General features: G+C 40.5%; 1 protein-coding gene across 10 annotated transcripts in view; it reads left to right on the top strand.

The window, feature by feature from the left end:
• The window catches only part of ENPP2 (ectonucleotide pyrophosphatase/phosphodiesterase 2), a 112,211-nt gene that overhangs the window by 76,693 nt on the left and 16,772 nt on the right, over window positions 1-18,746 (top strand). For 9 of the 10 annotated variants that reach the window (XM_058698914.1, XM_058698911.1, XM_058698919.1 and 6 more), the window contains 7 exons: window positions 308-433; window positions 4,146-4,177; window positions 4,869-4,996; window positions 7,253-7,340; window positions 7,502-7,589; window positions 8,693-8,877; window positions 11,356-11,407. In XM_058698914.1, coding sequence (XP_058554897.1) covers window positions 308-433; window positions 4,146-4,177; window positions 4,869-4,996; window positions 7,253-7,340; window positions 7,502-7,589; window positions 8,693-8,877; window positions 11,356-11,407 — 699 coding nt within the window. The remainder of the gene's footprint in view (window positions 1-307; window positions 434-4,145; window positions 4,178-4,868; window positions 4,997-7,252; window positions 7,341-7,501; window positions 7,590-8,692; window positions 8,878-11,355; window positions 11,408-18,746) is intronic. The other variant, XM_058698915.1, reaches the window with a different exon arrangement.

The raw sequence follows: 18,746 nt of genomic DNA, 5'->3' as shown, positions 1-18,746 counted from the left end.
AAAAGAAGATCGTAGTCACTTCCTCTGTCTTGCTGTTCCTGCTGAACGACTTAAAATGATCATTGAGATGATGCATTTTCCACCTTCTGGCACTGCAAGATGATGTGGCTATATCAGAATCTGGTGAAATGATTATAGAAAGGAGCATTAAAAAATGTAAAGTCAAGTTAAGAAATCTCAAAAGAGGGGGATCCTCACAGTAAGTTGTTAGAAATGAATTAGGGACATATCTGGGTGTTACTTTTAGTGTCTGTGTTAGGATACTAAGTTTACAATCACCTGAAAATATGTTCTTTGCCCCCTACAGGAATGGAAGATGTCACCTGTGACAGAACAGAGTTCCTGAGCAATTACCTGACTAACGTGGATGACATTACGTTAGTGCCTGGAACTCTAGGAAGAATTCGGTCCAAATTTAGCAATAATGCTAAATGTAAGTTGCTTCTCAAAATGCTAAGTTGTTAGAATGGTAATAGAGTAGAGTAGGTGCAGCCCCGTTCTCTGAAGCTGAAATTGTTGTGTAAAAATCCTCACTTGGCTACTTCGTAGCTGGGCGACCTTGAATATCAAGTTATGTAAAAACTCGAAGCCTCAACTTTTTCATCTGAAAAATGGGATGTTAATAACAGCTACTGGATCGAGCTGTTGTGGAAATAAATCTATGTGTATCACTCAGAGAGGGTCCTGGCACATGACAGCCTTATGTAAATATTTGCTCTTGTTTTCTTTATGTGGAAAATACACTTAATTTGAGACATGCGCATAACCATAAACTTCTGTTTACAGCAGAGGAACATTTCAACAAGAGGTTCAAGCTTACTCTTTAGCTGAGGCAGGGGAGTCTGTGACAGGTTTGTCAGAACCACACTCAGACCCTGAATGTCCCTAGGAGCCCAGTTAAAGGGGACTCTTCAGCTTTATGAAAGTGACCAACACAACCCTGGGGTCCTGCCCTTTGGCAGCCATTTTGAAAGATTAGAAATAAACAGGAACCGTCTTATCGCTTATGTTGTACACACTCAGGTTATGATATGCCACTGACAAGAACATTTATCGATAGAATAGGATGTCTTAGGTGGTGCCTCCCTAGCCTCTGAGAAGTCCACAGTTTTATTGGAGACATGCTGCATTTGGGGGAAAAAATCCTTTAGAGGTTTTAGCCTTGGGAATAAGAAACCATCGGCAAAAGTGTAAAGCTTTGGAAAATTAAGTTTTTCCCAAACTGCGTTCCTGAGTCAACACAAATGGGAACAGTTCCAAGGTCAGCTCCAGGCAACGTTGTAAAATAAACAAATCCTCTGTGTTTCTGCCGTCTCTTTTCCATGCCCTTTCTGTCCTCCGGATCCTCCCTTCTCCTCTGCTCACTTGAGACAGGAAGGCCCTGGCCAGGGACAGGACACGGGTCACTGTGGTATCTCTTGAATCGGTGCTTACATTTTAGGGCTTGTGCAAGAAAGGTTTTGTCTATATTGAAAGGTCTTTTCAGTAAATGAATGGTAAATGGAATGACGAGGTTGTTTTAGGGGAAAAGGAAAACCTTGGGGCCAATGAAGTAATAAGTACCAATAATGAAATATTTCATACTTTACAGATGCTTTCCTATATGTGATTTCATCCCGTGAGAGTCAGTAGAGTGGATGGTTAGCAGCACAGACAAGGGTGGCAGTATGTCTAGGTTCAAATCCCTGCTTGGCCAGGTGGTCACTTTATGATCTTGGGCAAGCTAGTTACATGCTCTGTGCCTCGGTTTCCTCATCTATTAAAAAAGGACTGTTGGAAAGATTGATGAGAGATTATCTACATATTCCCTTGGTCAGTGTTTAGCACATAGTCAAAGTTGTATAAATGTTAGCTGTGATGATGGTGTCTTGGCCATGTCACTATTTCAGCTAGATGTGTATACAGTCTTCTTCAATCCTTCTAATAACCCTGTGGGACGGGTGTTATTATCCCCTTTTGCAAACAGTAGAAATCAAGGCTCGGAGAGAGGTGAAGTTTCTGGTGAGAAACAAGAGAGCTAGGACGTGGCGGAGCTGGAATGTGAACCCACATTCACCAGTTCTTAAGCACCTCCATGTGCTCGGTGACCACTTCCGCTCATGCAAACCAGGAGCTGCCAGCGTGAGAGGCCTGAGAACTTGAGAACTCGAAGTTGGTGTCTCAAGCGTGGACTCAGGCAGTTGTTATTTTCCAGTAGTTCTCTGGGATTTATCTGAGCACAAGATTGCCCCGTGCTGTTTATTTTTCTTCATCATCAAAGAACGTGACTTACCCTGTTTGGTCCCTTTGAGGATTGTGGTTTATGAGTCCACAGAGTATAGAAGTTCAGAGGATGGCCCGCTCAGTCAGATTGCCAGGGTCCCAGTGTAAAAACACCCTTCTTCTAAATGCCCTTTGGCTTGGTGAGGATTCTGTTAGCACCTACCTCCCAGAGTAGCTATGACCAGAGAGAAAGTGCCTGCAAAGTTCTCACAGAGACTGCACATGATAGGAACACAATTTGGGTTCATATTGTTGCTACCCTTATTACTTTCTTGCTTTCCATTAAAAAATGCAACTAAAATTAAACCCCAATTTAGGTAGGATGGAATCCACATTTTAGCTTTGGATTTCATAGCTTTAGAATTAAGATTCTGAAAATTGTCTCTGAAGTATGTGTACTTACACTGCAAGACAAGCTTACTCATACATTTTTTCCTTCTTTTTAATTTTACTCATTTATTTTGAGAGAGAGAGAGAGAGAGAGAGCGAGAGCAGGGGAGGAGCAGAGAGAGAGGGAGAGAGAGAGAATCTCAAGCAGGCTCCGCACTGTCAGTGCAGAGCCTGACGTGGGGGTCAAACTCATGAACCATGAGATCACGACCTGAACCAAAACCAAGAGTCAGCCACTTAATGGACTGAACTGTCCAGGCACCCCAGTCATGCATTTTCAAAAAATAACAACAAGTATTTATTTATTTATATTAGCGAATGCTTACTGAATGCCTACCATGAACCAGGCCCCGTGGATACAGCCAGAAATGACATAGACATGACCTACTCCACTGATACTTAAATTTCAGGGAGGGCTGGGGCACCTGGGTGGCTCAGTTGGTTAAGCGTCCAACTTCAGCTCAGGTCATGATCTCGCAGTTTGTGAGTTCAGACCCCACATCGGGCTCTGTGCTGACAGCTCAGAGCCTGGAGCCTGCTTCAGATTCTATGTCTCCCTCTCTCTCTCCCCTCCCCCACTCATGCTGCCTTCCCCCCCCCCAGCCAAATAAGTAAACATTCAAAATTTTTTAAAAAAATTTCAGGGAGGGCTGCTTCATGAGCGTTGATATCTCTTCCGTATGCTGCTTTCCTTTTCTGCTGATTCTGTAATGACACACTAAGGCAAATTTTTTGAAAACAAAACAAAATCCAACCAACCTACAATCTGCTCTTTCTCTCTACACCTCCCAAAAGGGGACCTTCCGATAATGTAATCCTGTCCACAGTTTAAACACAGTCATCATTTACATAGTTTTGCTTTTAGCTAGCTCAGGGTACTGACTAAAATACCTTTTGTTTGCTGGTTAGTAAAAATAAAGGAGGTGCATCCCTGTGTGTGTCTGTGGCTGGAGAGGGCAGCTACCTAATTAGACCCATGATGTTACTGGGGAAACAAAACTCCATTTAGAAAAAAAATAACTCAATGGAGTAGAAGATTCATCTTAAAATGGATGATAGCTTATTTCAAAGACCTGCAGATAAATAGGAAGTGTCACTAAAAGCCCCAAGTGCCCGATTTAGTTCCTGATGGCAAATTGCAAATAAACTGAAGCCAAGATCCAGAGGGACCACTGGGGAAACTTCAAGAAGATGTTTACCCAGCATTATCTTTGTGCTCTGGAAGGAGGAATTCCCTTCCAGAAGAGGAGAACCAGACCTTGCCAGGAAATGTGCCATAGAGGTAGTTCCACGTACCTAGCTGCGTTCCACTTACCAAAATATTAAATACTCACACACAACTTTACACATATTTTAAATAGAGCCTAACGTGATAACTCTTCTGGGAGGGGGGAAAAAAAGAGAAATAATTGAGTCCTTTGCTGTAAAAATTATTTCTCTCAGTGATTATTGTCATCTTTTTTTGAAATTGCTCTCCTTCTCTCTTTGAACAGATGACCCTAAAGCCATTATTGCTAATCTCACGGTAAGTATGGCAGGTCACCCGGTCTCTGCCCTTGGAGTGGCTTCCACACACTCACCTCCTAGGTTCACCTACCCTGTGGGGCGGGAGGAACATTTTCCTTACTGCCCGGCAGTCCCATATATTTGTTTCTCTAAGAGTTTTCAAAACTTCAAAACTGGACAGCTGCAGACTCCCTAATGGTCTTGGCAATGACACAAACTGAGAATATTTGATCTTTCCATTAGAACTGAATAGTATTCATTCATGAGTAAACAAATCCTTACTCTCTCTGAAGCAGATCTGCCCATCACCCTGTTCCATCACCCTCCCCACCATGCAGGATGTAATCACACAGGCCTGAGTGCTCATCTCCTCCCTTCCCACCCCGCCTCCCATCCTTGACTCCAAGTAGTTGGAAAAGGCTTTAGTGTTCGAGTTGCTGTTAGTGATAGTCTCACAAGTCAGGAATGTATCTTAAAAATTCCTAACTACCCTCTGATAACCTTCCATGTCATCTACCAAGTTATCAAATCCCCTTTGAACCCATTTGTTTTTAGCTTGTATTATTTGATAGGGGATAACAGGTTCCATTTATTCACTAACCAGCCCTTTGTTTGGCTTACAACCTCCTTCAACTTTCTAGAGAGAGAGTATGTACGACTTTTTCTAGAAAACACTCCATGTAAAAGTCCAATTTCCATTTATATTTCAGTGTAAAAAACCAGATCAGCACTTTAAGCCTTACATGAAACAGCACCTTCCTAAACGCTTACACTATGCCAACAACAGAAGAATTGAGGACATCCATTTATTGGTGGACCGCAGATGGCATGTCGCAAGGTAACTTGGGGATTGGCTGTCCCAGTTTTTGATCTTCATAACCACCTCTTTGGCAACTGGAATGCTATAAGGTCCTTAGCCATGAAAAAAAGAAATCTCAGTTGGAAATCCCACCATTTCCAAATACTTTTTATGCTAGATAAACAATTAGCGCTGAGCCAACACATCTCTATTTTCTGGATCTCAGCCTCTTGGTGTCTCTTTGAAGTCTCTCAGTGCATCTCTGTGTGGTCTCTCTCTCTTTCTCTCTCTTTTCACTTTTTAAATTTACATTCTAACCTCTATCCTTATTGCCTGAGTAGGTCAAAAGTATGCCTGGGACATGGACTTAACCACAACTGGACTGATTTGGTCTCATTTGACAAGACTTGCCCTGTAGCAACATTTGTGGAGGAGTTTAGAAAATGTTGTTGCCTTAAATATTTTAAATGTTTACCTTCTTTTGAACTACAAAAGACTCTCCAATATTTAAGACACTGTTTCTTGCTCTTGAATCTGATGTAGAATGTGTCTGGAAATTCTAAGCACTTCCAAAGAATTAATCATTAAAAGGGTATCCATTTTCACACAGACCTGGCAGAAGCCCTTTTCCGCTCACTCTTACTCTGACTTGCTCCTCAAGAAAAGTTTTGGGAGTTGGTCTGTAGTGATAGTTGAGCAACTACTGTATGTACTCTACTTGGGTAATGAGTTTACAAGGGAGAGAAGATGATGATAAGATTGTGGTCCTCTAGAAACTTCTATCAGTGTATCAGTTTGAACCGCCTTTTGGGACACATGTGATGCATACATAAATATCCTACTGTAATTGTCAAGGGTCTACACAGAGTTCAATATTTAGGATTATGAAGAGAGATGTATGAAAACCAGAAATTATTGAAACCATTTAGAACAGACATAGGGGGTCTTCATGAAGTAGTTACCAAGATATGAACACAATGGGTTTCGCTGAGTATGTCTTCAGGACCTTTTATGGATGGCGTAGCTTGAAAGAGAGAGCAAATTTGGTGCAGTTGATAGGTTGATACACAGAAAAGCTGGTAGTTGAGTAGAAGTGAGAGATGATGACAGTTGACCAAGTTAGTGGAGACCAAAGCCAGGCATTTTACTAATCACTAAATCTTCTTTTTTTTTAACGTTTATTTGTTTATTTGAGAGAGACAAAGGCAGAGTGTGAGTGGGGGAGGGGCAGAGAGAGAAGGAGAGAGAGAGAATCCCAAGCAAACTCTATACTGCCAGCACAGAGCCTGACACGGGGATGGAACTCACGAAACCATGAGATCATGACCTGAGCAGAAACCAAGAGTTGGACACTTAACCAACTGAGCCACCTAGACACCCCAACAATCCGTAAACCTTTTTAATTTAACTTTGCACTGTTGAGTTATCCTATGCACATATCTCATCATCCCAAGCTGAAAGTACTTTTCCCAGGAGTGGGGACCCAAATGTTCAATTTGTTTTCCACCAGGCATGTCAGAGCAGTGCAATAGATTTTGTAGGCACTTACAAGGATCCATAGAAATGGGACCCACGGGAGTATTTATATTACTAAACATGGAAGTATTTTGGAAACGTGCTGCATGACATTTAAGCAAAAGACATCTCCCTGCCATAACAAGAAAGGTCAAGTGGTTTTGATGCCTAGAGAGCAATGTTTTCACTTTCTTATTTGTAAATAGTGATGTTGTCTATGGGAGCCTGGGCTTTTGTTAAATATGTCACTAATACATGTTAAATTTGCCACTCAGTTATACCCTCTAATTGTATTATATTGATAGGTAAATTTGTATGTAAACACTTTTATAAAATACATCTCCATTCATTGATTAAATAACAGATATTTTAAAAGTACCTATTATGTGCTTGGCTTCGAGCCTAGTGATAGGGATATAGAAGTGAACCAGACAAACATGGTCCCAGGGTGGAGAATCTTACCCTTGTGGAGCTAGGGAAGCACATTGGCAGACAGAACATTACCTGTGACAAATGCTTTGCTCAGCACAAGCAAGGTACAGGACAGTAGCTGCCTTGTCTTCAGAGGCCCCCATTTGTCCTGTGCCAATTGTCAACATAAAGGCACCTGGGGAAAATGAATAGCATCATCTTTTCATCACTACAAGAACGATGCAATTAAAAGAGAGATGAATGTGCTTGTAAAATCCACTTCTCAGAGATTTTGTGTGTGTCAAAATTGGCTTCTTAGGAGTGATTTCATGAGAAATCCTGACTAATCCTACAATTGTTTCGATGTAGGAAACCTTTGGATGTGTATAAGAAGCCATCAGGAAAATGTTTTTTCCAGGGAGACCATGGATTTGATAACAAAGTTAACAGCATGCAGGTATGACCACAGAACTGTGAATTGAAAGTGGATTCTAGTGATTCTCAGAAGAGCTAGAGAATACTGGCATGAGAGAAGGTGAACAGTATTCATAAATGGAAAAAGGGTTGCTACGAGATACCAGCAACGTCTAATTGTTTTTGTTCCCTTTCTTTTGGAAGACTGTTTTTGTAGGTTATGGCCCGACATTTAAGTACAAGACTAAAGTGCCTCCATTTGAAAACATTGAGCTTTACAATGTTATGTGTGGTAAGTCACCTATTTAATCAAAGCCAACGAAGCAATCTGAGTTATCGTATGAACTTCAGCGAGGTCAGAGAAAGAACCGAGGTATCTGTTTTCTAGGACCACTTCACCTCCCTGCAAAACATTGGTGTTAACTTGCCCACTGGTTCGAAGGACAGAATATCATCCCCTTCTAAGGCTTCTTTGTCTTCCTTTAACAGTTGACTAATGGGGAGTTTTCCTAGTGTTGTTCTTGGCAGCCTCTGGCTGATCTAACATCACGTGACAGTTTGACACCACTGGTCAGAGACCTGGTGAAGCAAGGAGAGTTCCTCACAGAGCTTTCTCCCACCTCCATCTCTGGTGTTGCAGCCCGGTTAAAATGGTGCCAGCTTGCGTCCTGGCCAGCTATTTATGCGCTCCTAATTATTTTTCTTCCTTGAGCTTCTAGTCGCTGAATGAGGACAACTTTTCCTATTTAGTAAGGGAGTGCCGGTCTGGTGGTTAGAGGGGGAGTCTGAAAGTCGGGTCTCCTGGGTTCTTTTCCCATCTTGGCTGCTAGCTCTCCCCTGTCCTGCCTCTCAGCTTAGGCAAGTCACTGTGTGCCTGCTTGGCAACTATTCCCTTGCTATGAAATCAGCCTGTTCATTTCAGAGCAGCCTTTCAAGGCACAGGGCCAAACCCTCCTCTTCTCCCCATACTTCTGTGGAGTGCATTAGAGGGCAGGCTAGGGGTTATGTATTGATTATAAGTCTCATTTCAAAAGGTGGGATAAAAAATCTCAGAGATGCAGGAGGGCATTGACACTGACTCTGGTAGTCCCTATAGCTGTCACAGACATAAGCAATAGCTGGTCAAGGCCCTGTTCATTCACTCTTTTTGGGAATGCCTCTCTCTATGGGCAGGCAACAAACATGGCTATTTCAGAAAGCTGTGGCAAGACATGTTCAGGCTAGAACGGTTCAGGAGCTAAGAAAGGGGGGCTTACAAACTAATTTTGGCTTTATTCAGTTCTGCTTTGTGTTCAGAGTTTTCAGACCCTTGGAAGATGCATGGTTTTGACTCTCACTATAGCTCCTCAAAAAATATTTATCAAGCACCTGACTCCATTTCTTTCTTCTCACCAGATCTCCTGGGCTTGAAGCCAGCTCCAAATAATGGGACCCATGGAAGTTTGAATCATCTCCTGCGCACTAATACCTTCAGGCCAACCATGCCAGAGGAAGTTACCAGACCTAACTATCCTGGGATTATGTACCTTCAGTCTGATTTTGACCTGGGCTGTAACTGTGATGATAAGGTAGAGCCAAAGGTAGAAATAATCTTTATGTTTATTATCATGGAGGAGATTGTTGGGTATAGAGCAGTGCTGTCCAATAGAATTTTCTGTGAAAATGTAAATGGTCTACATCTGTGCTGGCCAGTGACCAGATATGGTTTCTTGAGCACTTGGAACTAAATTTTAAGTCTTGTTCAATTGCTTGAAGTTGAAAGCGCCATATATGGCTTGTGGCTACCATATTGGGCAGCATAGATATAGAGAACAAAGGGCAAAAAACTAGAACTCATGCTGCTATTCTGGAGCGTTATAATTCTTAACCAAAGGCTTTCCTTTTTTTTCAACGTGGATCGTGTGTCTGTCTGTCATGGTCCCAATAGGAAACAGATGGCCTATGCACAAAAGGTTTTTAAAGAGAGTTTAAAGGGATTGGGTAAATCATGTTTAATGAGAGGACTATTTACATGGGCTGGGCAGGGTAGAGGCAAGGCAGTGAGGGACAGTGAGGCACCCTGGCGCTAGAGGGTGCCGGTCCTAGACCCGAGCAATAAAGGGACCAGAACATGGAGAGAGAGCTGTATGGGGAGGAATTCCTGGATTTGGTAGATGGGTGTAGTGAGTACACTGCAACCTGGGAAGAGAAACCTGGGGTTTCTGGGGTATCTACCTGGGGTAGATACCCATTGTTGTCTCTCAGGAGCTGGAGGCAAGCTTGCTCTTTGGAAGAGTCCTTAGAGGTCAGTCTCCCAGGGTGCAGAGCAGGGGAGGGTAGAGCATGGAGGGTAGAGGGGAGGGTGGTGATGCAAGTAGAATCTGCCCAGTACATTGTGCTTGAAGAATTTTTGAATATCAAACTGTAAGTGTTAAGCAATAATTGACTTACTGAATTTTATATTGATCAAAGTCCTTTATGGTTTCCAATCACTGCTCGGACAGCAAGAAATAATCAGTGTTACCACACTGAGTTGATGTGATTCCAACACAAAGCAAAACAATCTGCTACGTTTGCATGTGTGGTTTTATTATGGGTAAATGTGTGAACCTTCTAGTAGACCTTGGAAAAATGGAACATAGCTCTCCGCCTGCCTGCCCTATCCCCTTCTACTATTTGCTACCTTCCAGGATTCCTGGGGGCCTGGGAGCCACAGGATGAGAAAAGCTCACCACTGGAGGAATTCAGCTTGCTCTTCTCCCCCTGACCCCTTTTCCTTCTTCTTCCTACTTTGGCTCCTGACGAGAATGAACAAAGCTAATTACTATCCACTACTATCCGTCAGGTCATTCTGAGACCTCAGCTGGAGGTGTCTTGTTACCAAAGTCAATAGGAAGTGGCCTTTGAGGTGGATTCCAAACATAACCCTACAGTAATCTTTTAGTTGTATCTTGCTTTCTGAATTACCTTTCTTCTGGAAAACAAGAAATATTTTGGATTTGTTATCTTAAACCATTTGAGAGGAATTCTGGATTGTCTTTATTTTGTCTATGGGTTTCTCCAAAAGACTACATTCCTTTTCTTAAAAAAAAGTCCAGACATACTGCAAAGGTATACAGATTAATAAAATAAATGCCACAATACACACATCATGAGAAAGAAGATGTTATAAATTCAGTGGAAGCTCCATGTATACACTCCCTGCCAGTCCTGCTTCGTTCCTACCCCAAAGGTAATTAGTAACCTGAAGATAGTGTACATAATTGCCAGCCAGGTAATTTTTATTCCATGCATATATGTCTCTTAAATAATATATTAATTAATCTTTGATATAATTCCCTAAAATAACTTATGGTATAGTTTTGCATATTATACATTTGTATGTGAACGCTGTTATACTATATGTATTCTGCAGTTATTTTGTTCATTAATACATGAGTTTCAGCTCATTCATTTTTTACCGCTAATAGTTAATATTTCATTGTGTAAACACACCATAATGATTTTTTTCCTTTTCCTATTTGAGAACATTTGGTAATTTCCAGTTGTTAGCATCTCCGAACAATGCCGCAGTAGACACTATTGCCAGTCTTCTCGTACACATATGCTAGTGTCCCTAGGGTATATAATGACAGATAGAATTGCTGAGCCATTACTTACCAACCTTGGAAAAGTGACTTCATAAATCAGTTTGGGAATCACTTTAGTGTACCTAGGATTAATCCGAAATATTGAGGCACTATTCTAATTAATTTACGTGTATAGGTACCCAAATCATTATTCTCCCCAATTTGGGAGCCTGGTTCCATGAGTGTCCACAGTTTGAGGGAAAGGAAACAGAGTCATGGAAAGATTAAAGAAGGTGCTCGTGGCCACAGATCCACTGGGAGGTGAAGCCTGGAATGTCAGCTTGAGATAAAACAGTAATTCCTCTACAGGGCTTATGATACTGATGGAATTTAGGGTCCTGTTTTGAATTTAGCAAGATACTAAGTAGAGAGAAGCATGCAGGAAAGACAGGACATTTCTGATTTGCTTTTTTTTTTTCTCCTTTCCTTTTCTGGTTTTCACACATGAAGAACAAATTGGATGAACTCAACAAACGCCTTCATATAAAAGGGTCCACAGAAGGTGAGGAGTTGATGGGAAAAACAATCAGATAAGTTTTGTTTTTCAGTTTTCAAAAATTGAAGAGACCTCTTATTTACTTCACAGTGTAAGCACAATATTTTTGAAAATTAAAATTGGGGTTGCAACGTGATTTTAATATCCATCTGGCCAAGGGTATTGGTTTATTCTATGTACACAAGATGCCAGCTTTAAATAGCTAGAAAAATTCCATTAGCTTTTTTGTTTCTCAATAGCTTTTAGGCTCTCTGAAAAACAGACATACCATTGTGTATCTGTTGGGTCATAAGTGAAGGTGCCGGTGGGGACTTCTCTGAAGGGACTGGAAGTCACAGTATAAATAATAGCAGCTGGTACTTATGCTGAAGCTTATGTACCTGGAGAAGCAAGGAATGTGTTGTGGTCGGGAGAGATATGCAGAATGAACTGTATCAGAACTCCCTCTTTATATGAGGATCATCTTGAGCCCTCTAATTCTCCTTTTGTTTGTATATTGTACATAAAATGCAGTGTACAATGATAACATGCATGTATTAGTCAACTTTTGCAAGATTGTGACTAAAGAAGAGAGTCTCAGTGGTTTGTACCAAGAAAGCTGCATTTCTTGTTCACATTTCGGTATGCTGACTCTAGGCCAAGTGTGGCTCTGGGAACTCTTTATTCTGGAATCCAAGCTGCAGGAACAGCCCCTAGCTGGGGCATGCCCTTCTCATGGCAGAGGGAAGAGACGAATGGCAGAACCATGCAGTGGGTCTCAAGGCTTCTTCTTTCTATTATTATTATTATTATTATTATTATTATTATTTTTATCTGAGAGAGAGAAAGAGAGTGTGAATAGGGGAGAGGGGCAGAGGGAGAGAGAAAATCTTAAGCAGGCTCCACGCTTAGTGCAGAACCCGACATGGGGCTCAACCCCACGATCATGACCTAAGCCGAAATCAAGAGTCGGAAGCTCAACTGACTGAGCCACCCGGGCGCCCCTCAATGCTTCTGCTTTTATGAGGCATCTGTCATTACCATTCACAGTTGGCTGGTGAAGCCAGAGCACATGAAACCGATGGAGGAGGGAAGTATTCTTTCCACAGGGATGCCGTCCTGCAAGATACATGCCAATGGGTGGTAGTATATACTCCTTTACAAAAGGGCAGTAAATAATAAGGAACAATGGTGCCATCTACCTCACAAACTCTTCCTTCTGGTTTTGAAATTCCAGAAAATAAGAAGAAAATAGAAGGGGAGGGAAAGGCTCCAAGGTAGGTTACTGCAGTAGATGGGATAGCAAACAGCAAATGAATGATGAAAAATATGTTAAAAAGCAGATAGAACTCAACACAACAGCTCCAAGTCAGGCAGCAAATGCACGTTGTCAATCCTTCTGAGAGCATTGTTTGAGCTATTAGCTTACATAGGGTCCTGTTTATCATATGTGTTATTTTCAGTCTGGTTAAGTAAAGAACAAGGAAACCAGTAGATTTTATTTACTTGACTTATTTTCCCTTAAAAAAATTTTAAAAACATGTTTATTCATTTTTGAGAGGTGGAGAGAGAAAGAGGGCAAGCAGGGAAGGGGCAGAGAGGGGGGGGGGACACAGAATCAGAAGCAGGCCCCAAGCTCTGAGCTGTCAGCACAGAGCCTGATGTGGGGCTCGAACCCACAAACTGTGAGATCATGACTTGAGCTGAAGTCGGATGCTTAACCGACTGAGCCACCAAGGCGCCCCTGACTTATTTTCCCTTTTGATAAAGATCCTCATCTTCCTCCTTTTTGCCTTTTTGTCTCACCACCCTCCCTTTTCTCTCTTTGAGCAAAGAACACACAGACTCTTGGGCATGTAGTTGGATAAACAGCTTTGAAAAATAGGACTTAGTAGAAGGTATACAAATCCTCCACAAACTCTAGAAGTGATTTGAAATGTTTGACATCTAGCTGCTGGTGAACCACAGGGTCATTATAATTAGAAAAACTGGAATGTTGACAGGGTAAATGGGTGCAGAGTCTCATGATTTGAGTTTTTCAAATATTCCATCACCAAGTCAGAGAAATAGTAGTAAGATGTTTCTCTTATGGAAGGCACCAATAAGAGGTGCCTCGGTGGCTCAGTCAGTTGATCATCTGACTTTGGCTCAGATCATGATCTCATGGTTCATGGGTTCAAGCCCCACATCAGGCTCTGCACTGTCAGCTCAGAGCCTGGAACCTGCTTCGGGTTCTGTGTCTCCCTCTCCCTCTGCCCCTCCCTGGCTTGTTCTCTCATTCTCTCTCTCTCTCTCTCTCTCTCTCTCTCTCTCTCTCTCTCAAAAATAAATAAGCTAAAAAAAAAAGAGAGACACCAGTAAAATAGTTAGTTATAATAACTTTTAATGGACTCGTATTTGTGCTGGTTCAGGATCTGGCTGTTCATGATACTGAGGCATTTCCATTTTGGGAAAAAAAATCATGCATTTAACTTGTGGTGACAGTGTGCTCATGTGACAAAATCAGTCTCACAACTCAGCATAAAGAGTACTCTCAAACGTCTGAGCATGAAAATAAGCATCTTCTAGGTGAATCACTGACTTTCAGGATTGAAGGAGCCCCCTGCCCCAAGCAATACTCAGAGGTGAACAGAAGTGTCTTGTTTCAAGATGATTTTACATCACTGAAGCTTAAACTTGATATGCTTTCATGGAAATGGACCTTCACAGGTGTTTGTTGAGCGCCCACCCTGGGCTGGGAACTGATTTCTCTGAGACATCATTTGGTTTTGTCAGCCGTGTCACTGATAGTTTCCTGCATGTGACATCACAATGGTGGCATAAAATGTTAGGGGAGGATCACGGTAGCGTATCTCTTTGGTTTGCTCATGACCTAGTGGGACAGTCTTTAATGATATAAGGGAGACTTTAGAACTATTGCATGGAATAAAAATAATTATATACCATTGACTTATTATGTGCAAAACATTTCCTTGTTTGGATTTTGGGATATGTATAAGCCTCAGTATTCTCTCCCCCTGTCCTTTTGTAACTCTGTCTCTTGGTCTTTGTCTCCTTAAGGGTCATAACTTAGTCATTTATTAAGCCGCAAAGTGACATTTTCTTGGTCAGAGTTATCTCAGGTCTTTATGGTGTTTCCTGGGTCATAAATCTCATCTCCCACTTGAAATATCGGATGTCTGCTCCACCAGAGTAAAACTTCATGAATTAGAGTCATTGTGTGTGTAAGTGCATGTGCATGTTATGTTCAGAGTATTACTTCTCCCTTCTGAATATCTTTGAATATATATTGAGACTTCTATACATAAATATAGAAGTTTCGTATTTTGTGAACCTAAAATTCTACACAAATGTAAAGTTGGATTATTTTTATTCCTAGTTCTTTTTAAACACACCTGCGGGTAGCTAATTTTTTTAAGAAACCACGTGTTGTACATATTCCATTTGTAATATTCATGTGTGGCTATTTTAATGTTATATGCTGCAAACCCTCTCATACTTAACACACATGTACAAGTTGTACGTTATGGTAGTGAAACAGCCCAGGGGATACTTGAGGCATATTAAATTAATCTTAGGCAATCTTTTGCTCTAAATATTTAAACTGTTATAGGATCAAGTCTTTCACTAAAATAAAGAGGAAAAACAGCAATCTAAACTGCTTGCTAAAGCCTTAATGTTTCTAGATTTGTGGGGAATTCTGGATTTTAGTTGCATGACTGTGGTTTCCAAATCACATGTACATAATGTCTTAGCAAACTTACTGTGCAATGAAAGCTGATTTCTTTGAACCATTGAGTCAATAGACGAATGAATGAGCAAAATGAAAAATTTTAAATCTCTCATAGCAAGCAATTTGGGCATCATAATCAGGTATAATTTTCACTTTAAGAATAATTATACTATTCATTTTTGCCTTAGTCTTTATTCTATTTACATTTATATAAAAATGGTTTATATTTTGTTAGATTCATATTCACTATCACCTTTGTGAAAAAAGTAATTAAAAATCATTTTAACACTGTATACATTGGACTCTTTATCACACACACAGTAAGAAGTTAGTTTGGATGGATAAATGACTGAAACACTCATAATTCTTATTAACCTTAAAGCATAAAGAGACTAGGCTAGACAGGCAGTCTTTGTAGCTCTTTCCAATTCTGAGATATTTCTAATTTTTGTTATTTCTGGAGATGTTAGCCGTGCTAGAGAAAGTAGGAGATATGCTTGTGCTTCTCTGTGTGTGTATCCTTGTGTGTGTGTGTGTGTGTGCGTGTGTGTTGGGGAAGATTTGGAAGAAATCAATACATAGTATAATTCTTTACAATTGACACTGAATTTTAATAACCTTTGCCTACCAGTGTTCCTTGCAGCTACTGAGGTAGAGCATATGTTCTTTACAAAATCACTACAACCACAGCCACTTTGGGTCAAGACTAAGCTGGGCAATTTACACTTTTGCCTCTAAACAATGCAACATCCCAGTGAGATGTGAAGCTTTGGGAGGTTAAGTTACAGAATCACAGAGCTATCAAAAGCTGAGATGAGATTTGATTCCAGGTCTGTGTGATACAACAGCCCTCTGCTTTTCTCTATAAATGCTTCTTATTCCAAGGGTTGGAATGAAGACGAAGTGTCCAGAGAAACTCAGCGCTTATCAGGGTTTGGAAGTTGTTTCTGAAGTACTAGACGCTTTGATACAAATTGCCGCTCTTTTTACATTTTAATTAATTAATTAATTAATTGATGTTTATTTATTTATTTTGTGTGTGAGAGAGAGAGCGCACGCTCAAGTGTGAGCAGGGGAGAGGCAGAGAGAGACAGGGAGAGGGAGAGAGAGAATCCCAGGGAGACTCCATGCTCCCAGTACAGAGCCCCATGTGGAGCTCAAGCCCATGAACATGAGATCGTGACCTGAGCTGAAATCACGAGTTGGACAGTTAACCAACTAAGTCACCCAGGAACCCCTGCTGTTCTCTTTTTTAAGAATTAATTTCTTTAAATTTATTTAAATTCCAGTTAGTTAACGTACGATGTAATCGTAATGTTAGTTTCAGGTGTACAATTTAGTGATTCAGCACTTCTGTACAGCACCCAGTGCTCATCACAACAAGTACACTCTTTAAGCCCACCCTCCACCCACCTCTCTCTGGTAACCATCAGTTTGTTCTCTATAGTTAAGAGTCTGTTTCTTGGTTGGCCTCTCTCTTTTTTTCCCCTATGATCATTTATATTGTTTCTTAAATTCTACATAGGAGTGAAATCATATGGCATTTGTTCTTTCTCTGACTTATTTTGCTTAGCATAATACTCTCTAGCTCCATCCGAGTCATTGCAGATATCAAGATTTCATTATTTTTTATGGCCGAGTAACATTCCACTATATATATACCACTTCTATGCATTCATCACTTGATAGACATTTGGGCTGTGTCCATAATTTGGCTATTATAGATAATGCTGCTATAAAGATTGGACTGCATGTATTCCTTCAAATTAGTGTTTTTGTATTCTTTGGGTAAATACCTAGTAGTGCAATTGCTAGAGAGTAGGGTAGTTCTATTTTTAACTTTTTTGAGGAGCCTCCATATTATTTTCCACAGTGGCTTCACCAGTTTGCATTCCCACCAACAGTGCATGAGGATTCTTTTTCTTCCATATCCTTGCCAACATCTGTTGTTTCTTGTGTTGTGTTGATTTTAGCCATTCTGACAGGTGTAAGGTGATATCTCATTGTAGTTTTGATTTGCATTTTCCTGATGATGATGATGAGCATCTTTTCATGTGTCTGTTGGCCATCTGTATGTTTTCTTTGGAAAAATGTCTATTCATGTTTTCTGCTCACTCTTATTTGGATTATTTGTTTTGGGGGGGGTGTTGAATTATAGTTCTTTATATATTTTGGATACTAACCCTTTATCAAATATGTCATTGCAAATATCTTCTCCCATTCCATAGGTCGCCTTTTAGTTTTGTTGATTATTTCCTTCATTGCGCAGAAGCTTTTTATTTTGATGAAGTCCCAATAGTTTGTTTTTGCTTTTGTTTCCCTTGCCTCAGGAGACATATCTAGTAAGAAGTTGCTACAGCCGATGTCAAAGAATTTACTGCCTGTTTTCTCTAGGATTTTAATGGTTTCCTGTCTCACATTAGGTCTTTAATCCATTTTGAATTTATTTTGGTGTATGTTGTAAGAAAATGGTCCAGTTTTCATTCTTTTGCCATGTTGCTATCCAGTTTGTTGAAAAGACTCTTTTTTCCATTGGATAGTCTTTCCTGCTTTGTCAAAGATTAATTGACCATATAGTTATGAGTTCATTTCTGGGTTTTCTATCTTTTCCATTTATCTGTGTATCTATTTTTGTTCCAGTACCATACTGTCTTAATCACTACAGCTTGTCCAGAAGTGTGGTGCCTCCAACTTTGCTTTTCTTTTTCAAGGCATATTGCTATTCCTTATTAGCTTAGCAGCAGTCATGACTCAGGCAGAACTCACGTCTGGGAGTAGCTGGATTTTCATCCCAGCATACCCTCCCTTAGATAACCCAGCACTTAGCATCCACTTGGAGACGGCCCAAAATGCTAAGGAAAAATAATGGACCAGGAAGATGGAGGCCTAGATTCTGGGTACTGCTATGTAGCTGAATTGTCTTGTACAAATCATGAACCTCCAGTTCCTTCATTAGTAAAATGGAGATGATATTGATCTGCCTAGTCTGTCTCTCAGGGTTGTATTAGGCAGGTCATATGTGGAAAGTCAGTCCTTGACAGTCATAAAGAACAGTGTTTCAAAAAATAATACAAGCTTCCATTTATTCAACAAGTATTTACCAAGTAGATATTATGCATTTGGTATTGTTAGAGGTAGAGATCTAGTGATAGATAAAATCCCTGTCCTTATGAAATTGTTATTTTATTGTGATATTTAGCCAGTTGATGAATTATAGCATAGTGCTTTAAGAGTTGAGATAAGAAAGAACAGAAGCATCGAATCAAATCTCAGGGGAGGTTGACGTGGCAATGAATGATAGCAGGCACTTGCAAGGGGAAGGAAGAGAAAGGATGCAGGAAAAGGAAAGACCTTGAGTAGAGATTATGTGGTAAAATCCAAGGGCATATTTTGTGGGAGTGAATGTTTTTTAAAAAAAAGAAAAAGACAAAAAAAAAAAAAAGATTTTCATGTGGCTCTCAAGTCAGCCAGCTAATCTGTGGGAATATGAATCAGGAAGCTGAGAGGGAAAAAAATACAAACTCCAGTCTGGATGACCAAATTTTGGAAGACAAAAGAATGAGCCCTGGGAAAGTCCACACCACTTAAAAAGATATGCCTCCAAGTATTTTTTCAAATGTGGTGTCTGGAGGA

The sequence above is a fragment of the Neofelis nebulosa genome, chromosome 14, assembly GCF_028018385.1.
Source record: "Neofelis nebulosa isolate mNeoNeb1 chromosome 14, mNeoNeb1.pri, whole genome shotgun sequence".
In the NCBI taxonomy this organism is placed as follows: domain Eukaryota; kingdom Metazoa; phylum Chordata; class Mammalia; order Carnivora; family Felidae; genus Neofelis; species Neofelis nebulosa.
The sequence above is the reverse complement of the archived record's forward strand: the minus strand, read 5'-3'. Positions and strand labels throughout refer to the sequence as shown.